We start from the raw sequence: 17,442 nt of genomic DNA, 5'->3' as shown, positions 1-17,442 counted from the left end.
GCTTCATGTCACATTAGGATTCAAGCATTTAATGTTACATTAACTGGCCCAGGGGGCAGTGTAATGGGCATATGGCTAAATATGACATAATTTATAATTTGTGGGTATTTACATTATTAATGTTATTTGTTATAGGGTTGAAACATCATCTTGAGTTGTGCTCAGGTTGCAGTAAGGTATGTAACAGTTATCGCTAAAATTAGGGCAGCCTTTAGTGACATAATTTAAATAATAATTTAAATATCCTCACAAGTGACAGAACATGTGTGTGTGTGTGTGTGTGTGTGTGTGTGCATGTGTGTGTCCACTACCTTTACAGGCACTGATCATCTGCAGCACCATCTCTGCAGCCCCACGGTCGTGTAGACGGGACTGCTGGTACAGAAGCCTCTGTTTCTCCATCTCCTTTTCCTGTGGAGCAGAGCAAGAGAGACACAGCTGTAACCCTGCCAACACAGACTGCACTGCCCCCCGCACGCACTCACTCATACACTCACACACTCACAAATAAACACACACACACACACACACACACACACACACTTCTTCATAATTATTTCCTAATGACCATCCATTGGCTGCACATAGTTTCAAGGCATTTCTAATGGAGCATTGACATAAAATACATCCCAGTTTGCTGAGGTAGCTAGAAGGTTTTAATCAACAGCATTATTAATTTAATTATTTTCATTACAGTCATATTTCTGGGATGTGTTAGCTTAGCTTAGCACAAAGACTAGAAACAAAAAGAAGCAGCTAGCTCAGTTAGCAATACATGATAATTTTAGGAGCAGTTGAATGTATAAAGTTATTTTCTTGATAAATAACCAGTGCATTTCTTCAGCCCTGCCCCAGCAGAGGGGGTCACCAGGATTGGTACTGTGACACCTCCTCGCGACACATACTGTTGGAGAGGTGCAGGTGAACAAAAACATGGAGGTTATGAGGAAATATATTAAACTACTAAAAACACACTTTTAATTTCTACATATAACAAAGCTTTTTGAATGTGCATTCTTCTTAGAAACAGAGTTAGATTTGCTGCATCTGATCGTTCTGCTAAGTTAAGTTAAAGTGGCCTGATTCTCAGTCTTTATACTGGACTTCGGCCAAGATGACGCACATCTGTATTTGACCAATGTCTGATGTTTAAAAAACGTTCATGGTGCCTTCCTTTTATGACCTGGCTTGCTATGTCACTAATTTGTAACATCTGGAGAGGATAAGATATTCTGTTTCTCTTCACTCTACAGCCTTTGATATACTGTGGCAACCACTTCTGTCTTATTTATCGAGAGTGGTCTAAACTATCTGTGTAAGGAAATGTATGTTTGTGCATACAAATGTGTACACATGGTATATTTGTATATGTACTGTATATGAGTATATATATATATATATATACTTCTCTTGGTAAATGTAATAAACTGTACTCATCCATTTTCTGGCTGGCACTGATTGTTATGTTAACTGTAATGCCTTGTAACCTTTAGGAGCAGGGGTTTTTTCTCTTTTCGTTTTTCTTTCCTTTCCTGTCTTTGTCTCCTGGAATGGTAAATCCCCTTTGTATTTGTGTTAATAATTGAAAACTTACAAATAAAAAAACACGTTCAGGGTGATGGAAATACTTAAAATCAGACATTACTGCTCGGATCTTGGCCCTTATTCAATGAAAAATAAATCTAAAAGACTAAAATCACACACACACACAAACACAAACACACACATGCACACACACGCACGCACGCAAGCACACACGCGCACACACACACAGACACACGCACACACACACAAAAACACACACACACACACACACACACACACACACACACACACACATTCTCTTCCATGGGAACACAGTGTATATTAGTGATGGTAATTGTTCCAGCTGTTCTGATCTTCCAGAAAAAGCAAACATTTGATGGCGGCAAACTTTCCTTCCCAGAGCATAACACACACTTCACACACTCTTCCAAGGAAGCAACAGTAGTTGTCTGAGTAACGCTTACAGCATGCAACTCCTGCTTCCAACACGAAGTGCTGCAGCAACATCGTGTGGTTCTTATCTGCTTTTCAGTTTAACTATAGGACACACTAAAACTGTGCCTCTATGAACAACCATCCTGTTGACAAAAGAGGTTAGATTTGACCCACCCACTGCAGACCATGCATAAAGCCCCACCCAAACTGAACCTACCCTCCGCCCCCCTCCCTCTGAGCCTGACTGTTATGTAGCAACTTTCCTCCGGTTACAGAGGCTCTGATCGTCTTTGGAGCAAATTGTGTGGGGCGTTGTGATGAGTGAAGAAAGATTGTGTATGTTTATGAGTGTGTGTGTGTGTGTGTGTGTTTGTTGTGGATGTGTGTGTCTGTGAGTCAATGCTTGCATGAGTGCATGTGTGTTTGGGTTTGGGAGAGTGTATGTACGGCTGACTGTGCAGGCTTTTACTGTAGTCCTTGGTGAGCACAGAGAGGGAGACTTGTTTACGTTGTCCAATTCAAAGTAAAGACAAACAAAATCAGTCAGTTGTTAGATCTCGAACGAGAGTTATCGGGTGAGTCCGTGTGGGTGAACACAGCCCAATTAGCAGGTGAGTACTGGAGGTTGTAAGTCAGGAAAGGGTGGTGCAAGTCGGGGAGAGACTGACCACAGACACACAAGATCAGCACAAGAGAGCTGGTTCTACTCTTACGAAACCTGCTGCATGGTTTGACTTGATAACTGTTATCAAAGTTTCCAAGAATAGCTGCTCAATTCAGTCTTGAATGGCAGCATCACGTTGCTGTGCAAATACCACATACCAAAAAAGGAAGAGTAATGATGTTCCACTGATTAATATAACCTGAAATAAAAATAAACTTTGAAGGGATTCTTACAGTACAGTCAGGAATTTGCACTGCAGATGGGTGTAATGCTACCCTCCAGGAAAAGCCAGGGGTCTCTACAGCTGCAACATTACAGTGCCCAAAACTGGCCTTGAAGGCAAAAGAAATCGGAATATTTACTGCTGCATTAATGTTAACAATGCTGGCAAAGTGATAGGTAAGTGACACTGCAAAAAATTGCCTGTTTTGGCTGTTTGAATATTACTAGATATGTTTACAGCAGCATTTTGGCCAAAGTAATACAAATGTGTATTTTACTTTTGAAAACTTAGGAGCCTTGCGCACATGTGCATTTATTTAACTGCTGCTGTACTTTGATATATACTTAGATATATATAGATAAGTATTTAGTAGGTATGTTAAACCATGCTGATAATTTGAGGTCGACATAGTCAATCAACCCCTAAAAATTTTGAAGCACATCAGGATTTTGAAATAAACCGCTGGCAAAAACCTAAGTTTCATTTTGTTGTCTTTAGCTGCACCATCTCTCTGCACTCAAGTCATGCAATTTAGGACATAAAACAAATTGAGTCTGCAACATTGAGACGACTGTTGGGCCGAGTCCAGCAAAGGCATGCACAGGTCAGTCCACCATAGCAGGAAGTAGACAAGTGGTGTGAGTGAACGAGAGAAACGCCAGGAAGAGAAGAAAGAGAAATGTTGGGGTGGGGGGGTGTGCCGAGTGTGATGGCGTGGTGTGGTCACTCAGTGCGCGGGGAGTTGCTTCTCCGCTGAATCCCCTGTCTCCCTTCCCCTGGTCCCCCCATACCATCTCTGTCTGTCGCACCTCAAAGGATGGCTCCTCCCCCTCCTGTTCTCCCCCTTCGTCCTCCTCACCAATGTGGCAGCTCTGGAGGGAGATGACAGCAAGTAAGCGACAAATGAATCCAAACAACAGATTGAACTGTAATTCTCAGTTCATGGGGCTCTCGTGCACAAAGCTTAGTTCGCATAAATGTTGAGGAATTTAAATGATTTCAGTCAGAGATGCGAAATCTGATGATGCTGATCAGCAACCATCCAGAAGTCTTACCTTTGCCATAATATCAGCGTATGACATATAAAGATGGTCAACGTCAAGCTTACTGTAATGAGAAAAACATATGACAGAAATCAGTCGGTCACACTGAAGAACAGGTCACAAAGTCGAGTCGCACAAGGAGCTCAGGACTCTTACGTCTTTTCTGTGAGAGCTGTGCGGCTGAAATGAAGAATCAGCTGATGAAGGGGGTCAGGCTTCGTCTCGGTCTCCTCTTCCTCTTCCTCTTCTTCCTCCATGGCTTTCTAATTATTGTAAATAACATGAATCAATGTGCCACAAATAAACCAATTGTGCATTTTAGAAATAAAGGGAGGATGACTTACTGATAAATCGTCAATCATCTTATCCTCAAATTCGTAACCCTCGGTCTCTAACCAGTTGCGCTTGTATGCATCCAAGAACATGTTGGTTGCCCTGTGCCTGTAAGACAAGACGTCATAGAGACTTAATTATGCAGGGTTGCAACGTCTCATGAAAGGTCCTCTGATTTTATTATAGATCTTTTTTAAGTGAGTATGAAGGAACTTATTACGTGGGGATGTTGTACAGGGGCGTCATCCTGAAGCAGGCCACCACTGCCCTGCGACGCTGTTTGGACAGCAGCTTGTGCCACACCATTTTCTTTGACTTGAAGGGATGTTCAGTCTGAAGCAAGAAAAAATGTCTAACAATTAGGCTGCTACTGACAACCAAGTAATCCTTTTCAACTTGTATGTGCATGTCATGTGTGTTTAGCATCTAGGACTTGAGTTTGTGTCTATACTCACCACCTCAATGTGGTAAAGGACAGCAGACACCTCTTGTACCCTTTTGACCACCTTCTCAGGGTCCTCAGCATCTTCAGCCTTTCCAGACATCTCCTTATAAAGAGACATCTGCCAACGCATAGCTGGGTCTTCCACCTGAAACCAAGGATCATATGTGTATAGCCACATTCAAAGAAATCTACAAGAGAATTTGTATATTTATTCTTGTCTTTAATTTGTAAAACAATTAAAACGTCTACTCACTTTGCCTTGAAGGTGCAGATTGTTGTGCAAGAACTCCCTCACCTCTTCATCTGTGTCTTTCTACAAGGGAAGACAACAACACATTCCAAAAAATGTTTTTCCATTCAAGACAATCAAAATATCCTACAGTTTACTAACGAGCAGTAAACTGACATGTATATATGTATCTCAACAAATTCTTAATAGAAAACTGAACTGATCAAATGTAACTTAATAGGAGATTGTTTTATATAAAATAAAGATTTTAAAAAAATGCATTATCTCATATGAGCCAGTTATTCCATTTTTGGACAGAATATAGTCAGTCAGTTGGCTTCAAATACATCAAAGTACCAGCGAGTATCTGATCTTGGCAAGATTGATGAGCTCCTGGTCTGCAGGAGAGCACATATTGAGGCCGATGGGAAGCATCTTCTTTAATGCTGCCACAATAAGGGAGGTCTGCACAGAGTAGCGATCCCCCCGGCGCTTCTTCTTGGTACGCTCCTGCTCTGAGCCTCCAGACTAAAAAGAGAAAGCAAGTTCAGACCAATACATCACTGTCTGGGATAAAAGCCCCAACACCTCACACACCACAAATTTTCTATTCAGACAATATTTTATGACATCAGAGGCTTTTGAGCATATTTAACATAAAAATATAAACTAGTTCTGATACAAAATATAAAAGGAAACTGAGACAATGAGATGGCAGGAACCAGCTCCCAGTAACATTTTACACAATAACATGCTGATACAGTGAATCAACAATTAAGTGAAAATAATTATACCTCGGTTGAAGACAAACCAACAATGAATTTTTCTCGTAAACATCAACCTCTGATGAGGTTTCAGGTGCTTCACTGCTGCATCAGCTAGAGTCGTTACACACAGTGCAGCCTCACTGTTAGTAGTGCAGCGGCCAGACAGGGCACATCCTGTCCATCAGACAGCACATAGAACAGCACAAGTCTATGGGGCCAGCTCCATCGCTCTGGAGCTCTTCTCACACACTCCTGTCCTGGGGCTGCCAACGCTCATTACTGACTGTTGTCTGGCCTCACGGCACCCTCTTTGCCCTCAGTGTGGGTATGTGGGTAAAAACTTTGGGCAAAGAGAGGTGTTGTGATGATCAGCTAACAGAAGCTCACTTCAGTAATGCCCATCTGATAGCCAAGGAGAGGAGGTTTTCTTTTTTTATCTTACAGCAACCATGTAAAACATCAATCAAACAGTGATTAGATATTCAATGATTTAACAATTAAATGGTGTCAATGAATTAGACATGGAGTGGCGAGTCCAGTTAGTAAATATGATGACAGCCATCTGGTGATATCGAGCTAGCTTCAGTTTCCCAGACAGTCCCAGCTAGCTACGTATGCTACAGATGGACCAAGAAAATGTAATGGTAACAGCAAGGGATAGTACGGCTTTTGGTGTAAACAGGTAGCGAACACGAAGCCAATGATAATATTGAAAAGAGAAGAGTCCCCCGGTGCAGGAATCTTTACCACAAAAGCTGAAAGAAATCCAAGCGTCAATAACAACATTTCAACATCACAGATGGCACAGTAGCACGGGCTCCACAACCGTATCCAACAGGGACGATATAAAGACAAACTGTTTATTAATCAAACAAAAACAGAGTGATGGTGCTCGGCTGCAGGAGTGCACAGTACAAGTGAGATACACAACTGCCCAACCGAGCGCCATGAAACCTCTCAGGCCACTACCATCTACTGCAAAGACCTTTCATCAAGCCGCTCCAGACCCCTACTCACACATATACAAACACACGTATAAAAACATAGCAGCACATCTCTATACCACACACACGCACGCACACACGCACTCATACACGCACACATAAAACATTCTTAACATTATATCTACATTATACATTGCATCATTTCACCCTTAGATATGCATTATTATAACACTGACATTACTAAATGTCTGATACTGTGTGTTTATAACCCTGTGTGTGTGTGTGTGCATGTATGTGTGTGAATATTGGGGTCTGTGTGTAAGAAGTGTGGTAGTCCGCGGGTGAGCTTGATGAAATGCCTCCCCAAACTCAGGGTGCCATGCGATCAGCACAGCGCTCGTGCACAAACAGTCTAACCTCTCCATCTCCGGCCTAGTGGCCCAGCGTCCAACCCCGACACAGGATACAAGGAGAAAACACAGTTAGCGACACTCCTACCACTGCCTGAACGCTACATACTGCCACTTAGATTGTCCTGGAAAAGGATGTTATTAGTTATGTAATAGCCTATTACTATAACATTTATTCAAAATTCTTATTATTTACAGAATAATCATTTACCTGACATTCTTATCCATAGCAACTTAAGGGAAAGAAAGGAAATTATGGCTGAGAATAGATAAAAATGGGTTTAATCTTTCCCTGATTGAAATGGGTGGTGTTAGTGAAATATTAATCATTAGAGTTTAGTTTCTTAATGAGTTACAGCTCAAGATATGTAGTAAATGATTAAGACATCTTATTATGTAACAGCTATGTTTATCTTGGCCGTTCATCTGCTTGTCCACTCTCACCTTGCTCATCTTGCTCTTACTGTCAGCAGTCAGGAAGGACATGTTGTTGATCTCATTCATCACCACAAAGTTCTGCTCCTCCCTTTTAAAGTTCTGTCATAAATTACACAAGAAAAGGGTTAAATGGCAAAGGACGATCAGGAATCACAGAATAGCAAAAACAATTCCAGAAAAACACCACAGACACCAGAAAACTCACATGGGATTTGGACCAGAAAATGAAGACCTCTCCCACCATCCTGAAGAGCTCTTCTGCATCTGGATCTGGGCAGGTCAGCCACCTCGCCCTACAGACGAAGACAGCAATGGCAGAAATAGATTAACTATCAAAGTATCAAATAGGTACAAACAAATACTGGATGTATGATCTCCTTTTAACTGGCATAGGTGCTTATGCTTGGCAAGGTTGTTGTTGCTATCTCTTGGTTAGAAGTAATCAACAGTAAAGCTTATTTCATGAAATCTGAAGCGTTGTCACTCAAAGAAACGATTTGATGAAAAGTAGTCAGGTTAAGCACTGGACACTGACACATCTTTTATACCAAGAGATGTAATCACTCAGAACAGTAATCAGTAATCGTGTTTCCATTAAACTGTTCTCAAAGCAAACAGTGTTAATTGATTATACGTTACTCAGGAGAATAGTGTCATCTAAATTTTAAACTAAATTTGAATACAGCTACCTGTTGTTGTCCACGTAGCGGATGAGCAACGGGTAGAGAGCATACAGGTCCCGGCACAGCACAGCAAACTCATCTCGGATGGTCCCGTTTTCACTATCCACCTCTGTCTTGCCCTCCATGCGCAGGTGATCCTCCTCGGCCACCACTTTTCCTGAGCGCTTCTTCAGCTTTTCCATCGTAGGGATGAAATGAGATTTAAGCATCTCTGGTTTAGCCCTGCTGACAATCGGTTGGGCAAACACTGGACAAGGGGTACACAGGAAACAACTGTCATCAGTGGTAATAATAGTGAGCATAATTCTTTCTAAATATTAGATGTACAAAATGTGAAAATGTACAGTATAATACGTGTACTACTTGCATGCAAACTAAAAATCACTATGAAAGCCTATTTTATTAGTTTTCAGACCCAACATTGCAACATTTGGGATTCACAAATCAATGTAGTAAGGGAGCATTAAAAAAATCCTTACATAACTATGAAAAACTCTAAATTAGACCTCGTTAATGACCAAAGATGAGAAGCCAGAAGATGTCTAACATCACCTGAAAGCCCTCTGGCTTATTGTGAAACCTCACCTGCCAATCTCTTCATCCAGGAGGCTTCATCTATACCCAGGTTGTTAACCACAATCTTCATGATGCTACCCAGCAGCTGGTTGAGATGCTCGGAGGTCACAGATGTGCAGATCTGGTTCTCCAGCTCAGGGAAATTCTCTGGGCCCCTCTCCCACCAGCGTGGAAGATAGTTACACAACATGGGCAGGGTGATCTCAATCACATGGGGCATTTCTGTGTAGCGAGCCCCAGACTCAGCCAGGTCATGGATGTCCTTCATCAGGATCTCCAGCTCTGGGATGTCAGGGCACAGCTCCTCCACTTGGTTGGGAAGACCCAGAACTGAGGAGGGCGAGAACAGACGAAAAAAAGATAAGGAAACAATTAATTAAATACGCTCTAATAATTTCATACATGAATAATCAAATGTAAAGGTAATTTGCTTGGGAAAAGAAGATAAAAACCCACTGGATCTCTCTCTGGGAGTCTTGGTGGTGTAAACAGAGAATGTGTTGAACTCATTCAGCACTGGCTCAAGGAAGGCTACTGGCATTGCAGCTGCTAAGTGGGCCAAACACTCGCCAAGAGCTGGTCGCTGTCTGCACAGGAGAAAAATACCACACAATCTTAATAAAATCCCTGCTTAGAAACTTCTAAAAGTCAACGGATAATCAATCTCTAACAGCATATATTTAGCATATTTTCCTGTTAAAGGTTCTTCTAAGGATAGAGGCTGTTCTATTTGTAGAAACGTCTGATTTTGGGCTAAATAAATGGAATTGAATTGACTTGAAATCACTCATACAAATGCAAATTGTTGCAGGAAACTCGTTTACAACTTGTTTTTAGACTTTCATAGATCCACAGAGATCTCTACTCACTTCTCTGCATGTGGTGTCTTCACAGTGCCCAAAGAGTAGATACTGCACATTAAGCGATAGCAGGATATTTGCAAGTCGTCCACTGAGAATGTAGAGAAGAGAAGCATTACGTGAGCTTTGAGTCAGTCCTTTGAAAGGCAAATGACTATCAAGTAATTCAGCGGAGAGAAGCACTTCACTCACTCATGACATCATCTCCAAACTGGTGCTGGGCAATATGGTCAAACAGTGAAGTGAGGACTGGCAGCAGGGCGGTGGTGGTGTAGTTAATGTTCTGGGACACACCCTTAACCTACGGGACCATTCACACGTACACAAATACAGATATCAGCTCATAGGATAAATGAGTGTAGAGTGTAAAAACAATAGTGTGTGTTGCTGTCTCTGACCTGGTTTCGACTGGACACTTTGCCCAGTTTTAGATTTTCCACCATCTTCTCAATGTCATCTGCAGCACTCTCAAAGAACTGACGCAGGCCAGCCTTCACAATCTCAGGGCCTGATTTCATAACAGTCCTTGAAAAGGTGAACACAAAAGAATCGCCAAAAAAAGACAGATAATGTCAGATGGTCTGTTTCTATTTTCTCTCTGCTTGGGGAAGTGACGGGGATGTGATGTGAATAGATCGTGAGTTTACCTGGCATCCAGAGATCGTGAGAGAATGTGCAGACAGTTTACCACTGCACCTGCATCCGTTCCTGAAAACAGCACAACAAAGATGTGTTGTCAGGGCTGTCTTTCTGTACAAATCCACTTTTTACAGTGACGGTCAGATTTATTTTAAGAGGAATTACGCTTAAAAGCTTTATTTTTAAAAACAGAAAACAGAGCATACAGTTACAGTAGAGCGTGTTAGAAAACATTGACCGAAACCAAAACCACATTAAAACCGTTCATTTTAACTAGTAACAGATACTGTATGTTAAATAACTTAAAACAGGCAATTATGGAACAGTTGAACCATGGGCTGATTTCATGAGTGCTACGCCACCACTGTGCAGTTTGATATGGGAACTTTTTAATTGGTAGCTCAGATACATTGGTGCACTTTGACTGTCATGTACCATGTGGTACCAGTGAGCCAAGCTAAAGGGCACGGGCTCAGTGCGAAGAGCTTGTCAGTGTCTAATGACCACTGGATACATAAGAGTGACTGACTATTAAAGACACGTGGTGGTGGGAGGAGAGGAGAATGACGATAAAGCATATAGTGTTTCATATAAGCCAGGCTGAAAACACATCACAGAGCTGCAGTACAATACCATCCGTGGTTACCTGACACCACTACAGACATTCATGCTCAAATCACTCTCTGTTTGTGAGTACCAATCTGAGTCTAGGCCTTAAATGCAACAAGGACAACTTTTAAAACACCAGATTGCAGAAAACATCAAAGCCAAGCAGAAGCTGAGCTAAGAGGAGAGAAGCATTAGAGGAGGAGGTCCAGTAAGGAGGGCAGAGAGAATAAGAGCGTGGGAGGATAGACTAAATATGTGATACAATGCTCATTAGTATGTAAATGAGAAGGGAGGAAGGAAGAGGAAGCAAAGAAGATCTGGACAAATAAAAAGAAATTCGACAGGAGAACAGATACAGAGGGACAGAGATGGTGACAGGGCATAACGCCACCATGCAGATTCCTTACCAAAGAGAGATACTCTGTGCCTCACCAAAGCAGCCAACTTACAGAAGATACTGAGGTAGGAGGAGAAAAGAGGAAAGGGAGGGAGAGGGGGGGAGTACAGTAAGGGGAAACAGGGAAGGAAAGATGTTTGAAGTGACACAGAAAGCAAAAGGGAGGTCACGGAAATAAAGGATATTGCACAATAGGAGAGAGATGAAGAGACATGGAGAAGGAGAGGACAGACACTATCACACGAAAGTACTGTGCTTAAGGAGAGTTACATGGTAAAGTCACATAATTCAGAGAACAAAGCAGTCTTTTGAATGAGCTTTTACTGCACACACCTTGCAATCATCTCCTTCTCCTTGTTGGAGGAATGCCCTCCACTACCCAAGACCTTTGCAGGAGTGGAGAGGAAGTACAGGCAGTGGTTCTTGAAGTACTGATTTATCAGTGGCAAGAGAATCTGCAAAAAAAAACAAAAAAAAAAAACAACTCAAGATGTATTCATTTCATAAAATAATAACTTCCTCAAGCAACACACTGTCTTGCCATCAAACAGGCCCCTTCTCCATGTGCTCATAAAGAGACAGCAGAGAGATGAAGAAATGATGAAGAAAGACGATTCCACAAACAACCAATTTGGGTTTCAATTCAAAGCAGCTCACCTTGGCAAAGAATTTGATCTCTTGTTCATGCGGTGACTTCTCCACTCTACCACTGCTAACCACAGCCTCTGTTTAAAAAAAACCAAATGAAAAATATGTCAGGCCCTAGTCAAAATGTATACATTAGCACCGGAATATATGACAATGAGAAGCCTTTGTCTCTCAAACCACAGTACCGAGATGAGCGATGAACTCCTGGGCGATGTCCATCCATTTAAGAAGCTTCTGGAGGAAGCCATAGGCGAAACGCTTCTCAATAGAGGAAATGTCCTGCTCCATGTCCTTCAGACCCCTGGGGACGCAGAGATGGGGGAGTAACAGAGAAACAGAGAGAGAGACATGAACAGAAGTAGCCAGTTTATGGTCTCTCAGAACCAAGTTCTTTACATGTGCTGTCCGACCACATCAGAAATCGAGTGTTTGTAGTTGTTCTGACCGGCCACAGTGGATGGTGAAGTAAAAGCCAACCGTCATAAAGAGGGAGATGGGGTATAGTTTAAAAACAGGGATAACAGTGAACATTTTCAGACAGTTTCTCCAGGGAGAGATTCATAGTGTGACATTCATACTGTACACATGAAAAGTGGCACAAATAGCTGAGTAACAAATGAAAAACGACAGCTAGAAACACCCGGCTTCTTTCCTGCGCACAGCTGGCCAATCAAGCCATGAAGTGGGTGTGAATATCAAATCGTCATTTTTGGAAAGTCACAGAAATGGTAGGACACAGAGTCCCCAGATCTGACGTCGGAAAGTTGTGGGGGAGGGGCTCATGGAGTTCATGGAGTTCACAAGGAGTATAAATCTGTTTAATCCTACCACCGAAAAGGTGAAATGTCCCGCCTACCTCGTCACAGCGTATCCGTTGAGCTGGAGGAACTTGAGCAGGTCCTGGGCCTTCTCCCTGTCCCTGGCCTTCTCCTTAGCCGTCAGGGTGTCATAAGGAACAAGCAGTGGGTGGGTGCCGCCGCCTAACAGGAGCACAAATCATTTTGGCAATCAGAAGACTGCAGACTAGAAACACGTAGAGGTGTGTGTGATAAAGCCCCGTCTCACCTTTGGCCTGTAACTCCAACTTCTTCTTCCTGCCCCAGGTGTTGTGATAGTTTTCTGCCAGCTGCTCAGCCATAGACTGCATGAAGAGGGTACGAAAATCAATCTGTCAAGTTCCTGACAAATGTCTAACCAAAATATGACAGAGCACTGACAAGTGAGAGAAAGATACATACCTGCAACTCTCTGGACAGAGCCATGCCTGAGATGTCTACTGGCTGAGGGCTGTAGCCATGACTGGGATCATAAGTGGCCTGAAAATAGACAACACAGTAGAACAGTGGCTCCTTGTGAGTTTTAGGGATTGCTAAAGGATTCCAGGAGGTTCGCAGAAATAGTGGACAGCTTTAATTTGAAGAGTTTCACCCATTTAATTTGAGAGAATATTTGAGTAAGAATGCTGATATCAATCGAATATTGAGTCGCTCTAGACCAGTAAGAGATCCATCAGTGCTTTTGTGTACCCTTTTGTAGGAACAATCCTTTCAGATATGCCTAAACAGACAAGATGGCCTCAGATTTTCTGCATAATACTGATTGTTGTTCTCACTCCTCTTGTACCTGAGCAGTTTGGGAGATCTTGCGGGTGGTGGTGGCGGTGGTGGCAGCCTTTTTCTCGATATCTCCCTCCCCGTCCCTGGCTTTCTCCAAGGTCCACTCCCAGGCCAGCATGGCTTTGATGGACTCTTTGATGGGCCAACGATAGATCTCCTTGTCCTGAGAAACATATATAAGAGGATTTAAAAATTCACAGTAAACAAAACATTCAGACTGTCTGTGAAAATCTCAAGAGGCAAGGAATTATATTTGAAAAGTTCACAGCTCAGGTGTGCTAGTTTAGCAGTACTGGCTGTAGAAGCACACAGGGCAAAGAAAAAAGCTTTGTTACAGTTCAGCACCTGTGTGCAGATTATCAGGTTTCAGACTAATCAGAAGGTGACAGATGATTACCTTTTCAGAGAACGTTTTGTATGGTCGGAGCATTGGGTGAGTCTTAGCATTCTCATCTAACACCTCTCCATAGGTCCAGTTGTTCTGAATCTGAAAATTGATATAACCATTAAGACAACCATTACAAGGTACAAACGATTTCAATTTAGAAACAGGAACTTAATTTATATCTGAGTTACAGTTTTCATAACTGACCTTTTCAAAGGCCCATTTGTCGTGAGTGTGCTCTGCATACTTGTTCATGAAAACATCCAGCCTCTCTGGGATGATGGTGCTGTGAATAAATGAACTCATATTTAATACTGCATAGGTTTTGAATACCACTCACTATAATATAAATGAGCATTTTGAATTTTATTAGCTCGTACTAACTTGTGAATTTACCTATGGAAAATAGTAATAATTATTCTCTGTAAGAGCTTAGGTCACTTAAGCCCATCTTCTTTACAGCTGCAGTTACTGGGGTTTTTAGAATGATATAACAACATAATGTCAAATCTGGTGTTAAAATTTGATTTTAGGTTTTATGTATTATGTTTTCCTGTTGTATGTTTATGTGCATTAAATAACATTAAATGTTTTAACTGTATGTTTTATGTATATGAAGGTCTGTTCACATTGAAGTACTGTTGTACTGGACATTTATTTTCATCTATGTTCTCACTTGGTGGTTTCCACTGGTTTTGGGTCAAAGTTGCCTTCAGCATCCACAGAGGCCTTTTTCTCAGTGTGTGAGGAATAGCTGGCATCCACATAGTCAGGAGGGATGGCTCCTGCTATAGCACAGAGGCAGGGCATGGCGATCTTGAAGAGTTCTGCATCAAATTTCTAGAGTTTGGATAATATGAGAAAAGTCAAGTTAATAATGGCACAAGCTTTAACCCCTGTAACACTGTGGGAGGACACCAAGAGATTCATCTCTCACCTTGTGCGCCAGCGATTCAAAGATTCCCCAAAAGAGTTTACGGGAAAGATGCAACTCTTCCTCCGAAGTCACCCCGAAATTAGCCCATCCGTTAGGCAAGCAGTAATACTTCCAGCAGCGCTCGTAGTGATTAGTCAGCAGCTGAAATAATCAAATTACAGAGGTAAATCAAGTGAAAGATATCAGCTAATAAAATGAATAATATCTGTATAGGAGACATAGGTAACCGAGGAGGAGCACAGTGTGTGTGGGTGTGTGTGTGTGAGGCAGAGGGAGTGGTTCAGGTGGGAGTAGGTGTGTGTATAAAGGTGTGCACTTACCAGGTGATCAGATGAATGAGAGAGTCAGGGTTGGGTAGTAGCCATAATTTTTGTTGACCGCAAACGCTAAACTTTATCCATTTATCCATTAATCTCACTTTTGTATCTGTTTAATCTGTTATTATCATTTTTTCATACATCCATCCTCGCTACGCTGTGATAGCTCTGTACTCTTTTTACGCAATAAATGCAACGAAAGTATTTTGGATCTCAGCGTATCTTGCTTCATACCCTCCTGGCGCGTCACAGAACTATGAACCTGAGGACCCAACCTCATACTCTCAGCGGCTCATAGAATTATAGCCGCTACATTTTGTCAACAAAAAAGGCGCACATGAAATCAAAAGAAGACGTGACTGAAATTCTTTCACATCTGAACAACATGAATGCACTGTGTAAAAAGGCCACTGACCTGCATAATGAATTACTGCCACTACTACCTGATGATGAACATAAAAAACACAATGACTGGTTTTGCAGCATTATGGAATACAGTGATGCATTCAAGGAACAAGTGGAAAAATGGAAACAGGAAAATTTGCATGAAAACTCAGATAAGTTACAACTTCAGACAAATACTTCTGAGCAACCATCAAAGGAAATGAACCAGGTAGTGCAAGTCCCTGCAGCTGACCCTCCAGTGCCTGTGTCTACTGTGCAAGACCCTCAGGATGAACTTTTGCCCTGTGACAGCATCTCAAATGTAACAAAGAGATCACGCTCACACTATTCCTCATCCTCAAGCTCATCTGCTCGCTTAAAAACAGAAACAAATCTTGCAATTTTGACAGCAAAACGAAAGGCATTAATTGAGAAACACGCATTGGATGAAGAAGAATTACAGCTACGCAAGAGAAGAGAACAGCTTGTACTAGAGAATGAAATTACAGAGGAAATGGCAAAATTAAGTGTTATAAAATCACAAAGAAGTATTATCAGTAAATCAAGGTCAAAGGTTACAGATGGGATGAATTCATATTATGAAAATTCACACTCAAGAAAACAACTTAATGTCAATGCCACTGAATTTTTCCCATCATTGCCTGATAAAGTAAAGCCTAATGCAGTTGAAACTATACAGACAGCTGTGAAGTCTAAAGTCGCTCACTCATCTGACATAAAACATCCCCCAGGTCCTTCTTACACGCTCCAACGTTACCTAATGGCTCCTGAAAATCCTGTGACCAATGTTACACAAACTGGCACATCACAAAATGACAGTGTGCTGGACATAATGAGGAAACAAAACGAAATTACAACACTCTTATTGCAACAACAATGCCTCTCAGCACTCCCTAAAAGAGAAATTCCCATGTTTGATGGTAATCCACTTAAATACCATTCTTTTATCAAAGCTTTTGAAAATGGAGTTGAGCGAAACACCAACAGCAACTGTGACAGACTATATTTCCTTGAACAGTACACCAAAGGACGTGCAAGAGAGCTGGTGAGGAGCTGTCAGTACATTGATTCAGACAGAGGATATGTGAAGGCGAAGGCTCTATTGAAAGAGCACTATGGCAATGAGCAAAGGGTGGCAGCAGCATATATGGAGAGAGCTTTGTTATGGCCCATTATTAAAACAGATGATGTGAACGCCCTCCAGGAGTATGGCCTCTTTCTGCGTGGATGCTGCAACGCTATGGAGGATGTGCAGTATTTAAATGATCTAGACACACCGACAAATATGTTGGAAATAATCAAAAAACTGCCATACAAACTTAGAGACCGCTGGAGGTGCCACGTATGTGACCTGCAGGAAAGGTTTGACAGAAGAGCAAGGTTTATGGACATTGCCAACTTTGTTGAAAAACAAGTAAGAATTGTGACTGACCCTGTGTTTGGAAACATTCAGGACTCTGCTATACCAACCAAACAAATGAAACACACACCTCACCCTCACTCCAGCATCAGAGGAACCAGCTTCGCAACCACAGTAAATCGTGTGGAAAGAACAGCCCAACATGTGAGCAACGCTACGGATATAAAATCACCAGCCAAAAAGATCTGTCTCTGCTGCACTGGAGGACACACATTGGATGTGTGTGCACGGCTGGAAAAAATGGCACACAAGGAGAAAATTGACTTCCTGAAGGAAAACGGTGCTTGTTTTCGCTGCCTGTGTGTGGGGCACGTCAGCAAAAATTGCCAAAGGAAAGTTTCCTGCTCAAAGTGTGGCCAAAAACACCCAACTGTGCTCCATAAGGACAGTTTTACAACTGTAGAACCTGCTGAGAGAGGTGTCCAAGTTACGGTGGACGGCACCTTGGTTTCCAGTGGGCTTACAGGGGCTGGT

The 17,442-nt window shown here is 42.0% G+C and overlaps 1 protein-coding gene across 17 annotated transcripts in view; it reads right to left on the bottom strand.

Moving 5' to 3' along the window:
* The window catches only part of ryr1b (ryanodine receptor 1b (skeletal)), an 80,640-nt gene that overhangs the window by 17,168 nt on the left and 46,030 nt on the right, over positions 1-17,442 (bottom strand). For 8 of the 17 annotated variants that reach the window (XM_056374778.1, XM_056374784.1, XM_056374783.1 and 5 more), the window contains 31 exons: positions 14,827-14,967; positions 14,566-14,729; positions 14,097-14,175; positions 13,902-13,991; positions 13,512-13,667; positions 13,127-13,204; positions 12,954-13,029; positions 12,745-12,868; positions 12,074-12,189; positions 11,898-11,965; positions 11,574-11,695; positions 11,251-11,300; positions 10,243-10,303; positions 9,994-10,120; positions 9,788-9,896; positions 9,605-9,686; positions 9,192-9,322; positions 8,745-9,065; positions 8,166-8,406; positions 7,682-7,769; positions 7,483-7,575; positions 7,046-7,060; positions 5,275-5,445; positions 4,942-5,001; positions 4,699-4,833; positions 4,464-4,576; positions 4,255-4,351; positions 4,067-4,173; positions 3,923-3,974; positions 3,659-3,739; positions 312-411 (listed from right to left, as the gene is read on the bottom strand). In XM_056374778.1, coding sequence (XP_056230753.1) covers positions 312-411; positions 3,659-3,739; positions 3,923-3,974; positions 4,067-4,173; positions 4,255-4,351; positions 4,464-4,576; positions 4,699-4,833; positions 4,942-5,001; positions 5,275-5,445; positions 7,046-7,060; positions 7,483-7,575; positions 7,682-7,769; positions 8,166-8,406; positions 8,745-9,065; positions 9,192-9,322; positions 9,605-9,686; positions 9,788-9,896; positions 9,994-10,120; positions 10,243-10,303; positions 11,251-11,300; positions 11,574-11,695; positions 11,898-11,965; positions 12,074-12,189; positions 12,745-12,868; positions 12,954-13,029; positions 13,127-13,204; positions 13,512-13,667; positions 13,902-13,991; positions 14,097-14,175; positions 14,566-14,729; positions 14,827-14,967 — 3,448 coding nt within the window. The remainder of the gene's footprint in view (positions 1-311; positions 412-3,658; positions 3,740-3,922; positions 3,975-4,066; positions 4,174-4,254; positions 4,352-4,463; positions 4,577-4,698; positions 4,834-4,941; positions 5,002-5,274; positions 5,446-7,045; positions 7,061-7,482; positions 7,576-7,681; positions 7,770-8,165; positions 8,407-8,744; positions 9,066-9,191; positions 9,323-9,604; positions 9,687-9,787; positions 9,897-9,993; positions 10,121-10,242; positions 10,304-11,250; positions 11,301-11,573; positions 11,696-11,897; positions 11,966-12,073; positions 12,190-12,744; positions 12,869-12,953; positions 13,030-13,126; positions 13,205-13,511; positions 13,668-13,901; positions 13,992-14,096; positions 14,176-14,565; positions 14,730-14,826; positions 14,968-17,442) is intronic. The other 9 variants (XM_056374780.1, XM_056374786.1, XM_056374791.1 and 6 more) reach the window with 3 other exon arrangements.

The sequence above is a fragment of the Seriola aureovittata genome, chromosome 4, assembly GCF_021018895.1.
Source record: "Seriola aureovittata isolate HTS-2021-v1 ecotype China chromosome 4, ASM2101889v1, whole genome shotgun sequence".
Taxonomy (NCBI): Eukaryota; Metazoa; Chordata; class Actinopteri; order Carangiformes; family Carangidae; genus Seriola; species Seriola aureovittata.
Note: the sequence above shows the minus strand (reverse complement) of the source record. Positions and strands in the feature narration are given on the sequence as shown.